The 5,263-nt window shown below is 55.3% G+C and overlaps 2 protein-coding genes across 3 annotated transcripts in view; one reads left to right on the top strand and one right to left on the bottom strand.

Annotated features, from left to right (window-relative positions):
• Nucleotides 1-273: 273 nt before the first annotated feature.
• On the bottom strand, nucleotides 274-4,250 carry LOC120602219 (uncharacterized). Its single transcript, XM_039862243.1, has 2 exons — nucleotides 3,449-4,250; nucleotides 274-3,150 (listed from the first exon to the last, which is right to left on the bottom strand). Exon 2 carries the CDS (start codon nucleotides 2,725-2,727, stop codon nucleotides 1,705-1,707), a length of 1,023 nt encoding a protein of 340 aa, XP_039718177.1. The 5' UTR covers nucleotides 2,728-3,150; nucleotides 3,449-4,250; the 3' UTR covers nucleotides 274-1,704.
• HOXC4 (homeobox C4) overlaps nucleotides 2,534-5,263 on the top strand; it is a 60,172-nt gene continuing 57,442 nt past the window's right edge. For both annotated transcript variants that reach the window (XM_039862246.1, XM_039862244.1), the window contains exon 1: nucleotides 2,534-2,645. The gene's annotated coding sequence lies outside the window, so the exon portion shown is untranslated. The remainder of the gene's footprint in view (nucleotides 2,646-5,263) is intronic.

Below are 5,263 nucleotides of genomic sequence, written 5' to 3'. Positions count from 1 at the left end.
AGGAAAGCCATCAAGTCCAAGTAGAAACACCACCCACCCATTCACCCTATTGGAAACATCAGGGCAAGAATCTGGCTCTGGTCTCTGTCTAGCTGTCTGTGGCCCATAGGCCTTGGTCTGTTTTGTCTGTGGCTGTCAGGCAGCTTCTTGTTTTTGCGCTGTGTGGAAATGTCTGGGTGAACGGAGGCTGCCAGTGCCTACCATTACCATATTGTTGGAAAGGTTGTTGGCTGATGCCAGGGAGAGGAGGGGAGAATAATGGGGTGAGGGGAAATCTGAGCAATGTGAAACTTTGCAAAGCTTCTTTCTCTCCTCTCCCCCCCACCTCTGTCCCTGGTTCTTCAATTTTGTCCCTGGTTGCTAGAGAGAAGCTCTCAAAAGAGGTTTCTCTGCCTGAGGAGAAAAAAAATGGGGGGAGGGTCAAGGAGAGTTAGGAGATATACTCCTGTTCTCGGAGAGACTGAGAAAGAGAGAAAGAGAAAGCCAAATGGAGGACAGGTTCTTGGTTTTCTGTGGAAGCATTATCATTAGTAAAACATTATAAACTTTGAGACAGGGGAATAAAATCATGTCCCTGTAACGAAATATATGCATGGAGTTCTATATTCTTGCAATTGTCAGCTGGGGGATATATGTAACCTTGTATGAATGTGGATCTCTATTTCTACATCTCTGTCTCCTCTAGGCTCTTTCAACCCCCCTATATATATTTATGTGCATACTCATTTATTTTTCTCTTCTACAAAGAGATTTCTTTTGACCCCAAGGAGGCTAGAGGAGAAAATGGAAATAGAGCTTCTCTTCTCCCCAGCTGAATTTGTCAATCTGTCTTTCTGTCCCTTGACCTTTTGGAGGGAAAAAAAAAAAATCTCTTCCCTTGGTTGAAGTGCTCAAATCTCTCTGTGGTTCCCCAGAAAATGGAGAGGTTTTCAGAGAGGAGGGCCAGCTGGTGCAAGGCAGACAGGGGCATCTCTGGTTTTGGAGCCCCTAGCTGTCTCCGAGTTTTCCGGCTGTCAGAAGTAGGGGCCTAGTCAGAGTGAAGGGAGTCTCAAGCAAGGACAGGGTGCTCAGGAGTGCCTGGTTTGGAAACAAGGTCCCTGATGGGCCGAAATTCTCCAATGAACGAGTTCCGCGCTTTGGATCTCTCTGCCTCCATTTCCACTTTAAAGACAGGGGGCTTATAAGTGGTGTCCACAGAGCCATGGGTCTCCGTGTCCCGCCCCCCCCCCAAATCCTGGGGAATGGGGTGAGTTCTCATAGGGCCAAGGTGAGGGCCAGTCTGGTGGCCAGCGTTCACCCCAGGGCCCTGGGGCCATGGATCATGGCTAATGCGGTGGTGATTATTTATTCGCTTCGCTGGAAGGGAGTCTTCAGAAGAAACAGCGTGAAGAGGAGGGGAAAATTATCTCTCTCGTCTGCGGATATTAAGATGGATTTTTATTTCTTAAAGGACCCTCCCCGCCGAGAGCGCATAGCGTAAACTTAATATATGCTCCGCAGCCCAACTCTAGAAATCGCAATAAAAGTTAAAACCTCCCCTACTGGTTTTTTTTAATTATGATATGAGAAAGAGGAGCAGGATTTATAGAGCTGAACTCTCGGCGTGTGAATGTTTAAGACTTGTGGGAGAAAGAGGAAAAGGCAAGAGCTCGCCAAGGAGAGCCTTGGTCTCTGAGATAATCTCGCCGACTGCGAGGGCTCGGCTCAGCCCGGCCGAACCTCTGTAGCTTCCTTGGGACCTCGGCTCCCCAGCACCCTCAGCTCGGGCCCATGGGCTGGCCTTGGCACGGAGATGCAGCCCTTCTTGGGAACAGGTGAAAGGCAGCGGCGGCGGCGGGGACGCGGTGCTGCGGGTAGGAGCGTCAGGGCCTGGGCTTTGTGTAGGTCCCGGGCAGGGGAGGAGGTTTGTAGCCGGAGGCAAGACCGCAGCCCGAATGTGGTCCTGCAGGCGCCTTGGCGGGGAGGGATGTCTGGGCCGGGCGCGAGAGAGCACGGACAAGGTGGATTGCATGTGGACTTTGGCCGCAGACGGAGCGGAGCGGGCTCCGAGCGGAGGCCTGCGGCGAGGCGGGCAACCGGATGTAGAGTCAGTAGGAAGGACCTTGATGTCTGAGTGGTGTTTGGGCTGCCCGGGGCGGCGGCCCAGAGAGTATGCAGCACGCAGTCCGCGGGGCGCGGCCGTCCGCGTGGGCGAGACAACAGGCCCCGCACACCTCTGCACCCGCAGGGCTGTGGCCAGGACGTGGGAATCAAGGCCGAACCAGGGTCAGAACATGAAAAATAAAAGCAGTTAAGAGTCTTTCCTTCTTTCCCACATAAGAAGTCCTTTCTTTTTTCTCTCTTTCGGAGATACCTGGATTTGGTCCAGAACAGGTTGCCCGCGGGAGGGCCCCGCGAGCGGCAGAGAGCGAGGGAGGGAGAGAGGGAGGGAGGGCGAGACAGAGGGAGGGAGGGAAGGAGGGCGGGCAGCGGCGGCTGCGGTGGCCCGGGCTTCCCTCCCCCGGCGAGAGGCGGCTGCCCTGCCTCTCTGTGGCCGTGGGGAGCCGAGGAGCAGGTAACGAAGGCGCTTCCCGAGGCGGGATTGGACCAAGCCAGAGGGACCGAATCTTCCGGGTCTCTGCCCAGCGCCCTGGAGGGGACAGAAGGTAGGGAGATCGGCGCCCGCTGGCCTGGCAGAGAGGCCTCGGGAAATGTTGAACCTGTATTTGATTTCAGGCTCACACTCATGTTGTGAGTCTGTCTGCCTCTGGAGGTGCGTTTTGCCTGTCTGTCTGTCTGTCTGAGACGTCCCAACCCCTAAGCTCTCCTTCCAAAGGCTGAAAAAATGGAGAAAATTCGTTGGAATGTGCACTTTCATTCATTGGCTTCCCTGCAACTTAGCGGGGCTGGTTGCTGCGCCCCCAAGTTGGAAGGGAGCTTGCTTTCACCCTTCTGGAAGCCGGATCCTCTGGTTCCTTCCGCCTTGGACTGAGTTCCGGCTCCAGGTTCGCGGATTGCCCTGAGGTTGGAGGCCAGACAGCTCCCAGTCGCGCAGGGAGGGCGGGGGAGAGAATAGCGGCTCTGGCCCCTTAATTGTACTTCGGGCCGTATTGTCTCTCCTTTCGCCACCTCTGCTTCCTCAGTCTGGGCTCCAAAGTCACTGCAAATTTTCTTGCGACACACACATCACACAAAGATCAGGTAAAAAAGGCGCCCAGGGCCATGGGGGCTCCAGGCAGAGAGCACCCCTAGCCCTGGAGCCCTCCCCCTCCAGCCACTCCCCAGGCCGGGAAACTAGACTGGTTGGGGGAGCCGGAAATAGCCCCATTTGCTGCCGGGCGGCAGGGTAGGGGGCCGGCGGGAATGCAGGCCATGGCGTTGAGAGGGCCATGTTCACAGGCCCTAGGAGTTTCACTCCTGCTGAGCTTAGGGGCCTGACTCCTGGTGTGCAGGGATCCCGGATACCCACCTGGGGTGGGGGCAGGACGCGGGTCTCCTCGCGGCAGGCCAAGAGAATTCAGTTTCTGCTTCCAGCACAGGCCTTAGCAAGGAGGAGTTGTGTATGGGTGTGTTTTTCCCAACAAAGAGGGATCAGGAGAGAGAAGAGGGGAATGTAGAGGGGAACCGGGGAGGGGGCGGGGAGGGGGAAAGGGCAGCGGAGAGGTGAAATGAGCCCATTTCAGGGGGAGAAGGAAAATGAAAGCAAATGGAGCACGGCCTCCTCCGCGCGGGCGGGTGTTGACGAGCCCCGGAGCGGACTCCCTGCCTGCGGCGTCTGGGATGGCCCACTGGGATGGGCACCCGGACAAGCCTGTTTTAAATTTAATCCGAACTTGACGGTGTGGATTGAACCGGAGGGAATTTAAATCACTAAAAAAGAGGCACAGAGCAAGGGCAGGGGATGACTCTACCCTGTCTGTCTTTCTGTCTCTCCTTCCCACAGTGGTGCTAGCTTGGTTGTGGTCAAAGCTGCCCAGGTTTGATGTGATGGAGGAAAGGTGCTCCTCCCCCTTGGGGGACTCTCCTGTGCCCACTGAAATCTTTCCCGGTTGGAGGGGAGCTCTAAGAACCAGAGTAAATGCAGAGCTGCTAGCTAAAGCTGGGGTTCACTCCACAACAAGAACTCCCAGTGGCCTCCACTCTCTTGGGTTTTCCCCATCAGTCCTGAAGAAAATTAAAGGTAGTGGTGGGAGTGAGAGGGAGTCTTGGAATCTGGCAGATGATTCAGCAGCAGTAACTGAACCTGGAAAGAGAAGCCCCTCCTTCTTGATGCCCCCACATTCTTGGTGCCCTCATACCTACAGGCCTGGATTTGGGGGAGCCTAAAGGTCTGCTTCAGAGCCCTGACCTGCCACCCTACCTCCAAATGCATTGAATGGGTGTACAAGCTACATGCCGTTTTGAAACCCCAGGGACCTTGGCCTGGTGAACTCAGGGGCTCCCAGCCTCTTTTAGCCCTCCTCCCCAAAGCTGGCTCTCTCAGCAAGGCCTAGGCAAAATGAGGCTTTGGGGGTAGGGGCCTGAGCCTGTGCTTGAGTGGGGTGGGTCTGAGTTCTTGCTCTGAAGCACAGGTGACAATCTCCCCTCAGTTTCGCAGGGAATTTGACAGCAGCAGGGTGATCCCGGCTGCTGCGGCCTCTGCTGAGTGGGCAGGGACAGTGGACAGGCTGCTCAGGAGTTGAAAAGAAGGCAGTGGCCCAAGGAGGTAGAAGAGAAAAGGCATCTCTTTACAGCCACAATCTCTAAGGGGCCCTCCCAAATAGTAGAGGTGCATAGAAGAGAGTGTTTAGGGGCATTTTTTTTTTCTAGGAAAACTGAGGTTGGGGGAGATGGGCCCTGTCCCCTGGCAAAGATGCAAAAGAAAAGCAGAGCATGAAACCTTCATCATGTGTTCTTTGCTCCTTGACTAGAGTGTGACTCAGCCCCCAGATGCCTGGGCAGCTCCCTGGGCTGAGATGGGGTCCCATATCCCGGAGGCCTAGTGTACCCACAGGAGCAAGTCGCCCAGGAGGGGCAGGAGAGGAGGCCTCTTCCTTCTTTGTGTCCAGACAGAAGTGGCCGCTGCGCCCGAGTCGGTCCCCAGCAAAGGCCCAGCAAGCAAGCGGACTGCACAATGCCACGGCTGTTCAGTCAGCTCTCGCCCTACCACATCCTTCCTGCCTATCACTGCCCTTCCTCCATCTCACTCTCTGCATGCTTCCCTTTCCGTTCTCTTTTCATCTTGCCTCCCTTCCTTTCTTTAATTCTCTCCTTTCTCCTTTTTATCCCAATCCTCCATTTTTTC

Source organism: Pteropus medius, unplaced genomic scaffold, assembly GCF_902729225.1.
Source record: "Pteropus medius unplaced genomic scaffold, Ma_sr-lr_union100, whole genome shotgun sequence".
Classification (NCBI taxonomy): domain Eukaryota; kingdom Metazoa; phylum Chordata; class Mammalia; order Chiroptera; family Pteropodidae; genus Pteropus; species Pteropus medius.
The sequence above is the reverse complement of the archived record's forward strand: the minus strand, read 5'-3'. Positions and strand labels throughout refer to the sequence as shown.

Excerpts from the sequence above, each read along its gene's own strand:
- LOC120602219 (XM_039862243.1), bottom strand. The coding sequence starts at position 2,727 with ATGAGTGTGAGCCTGAAATCAAATACAGGTTCAACATTTCCCGAGGCC.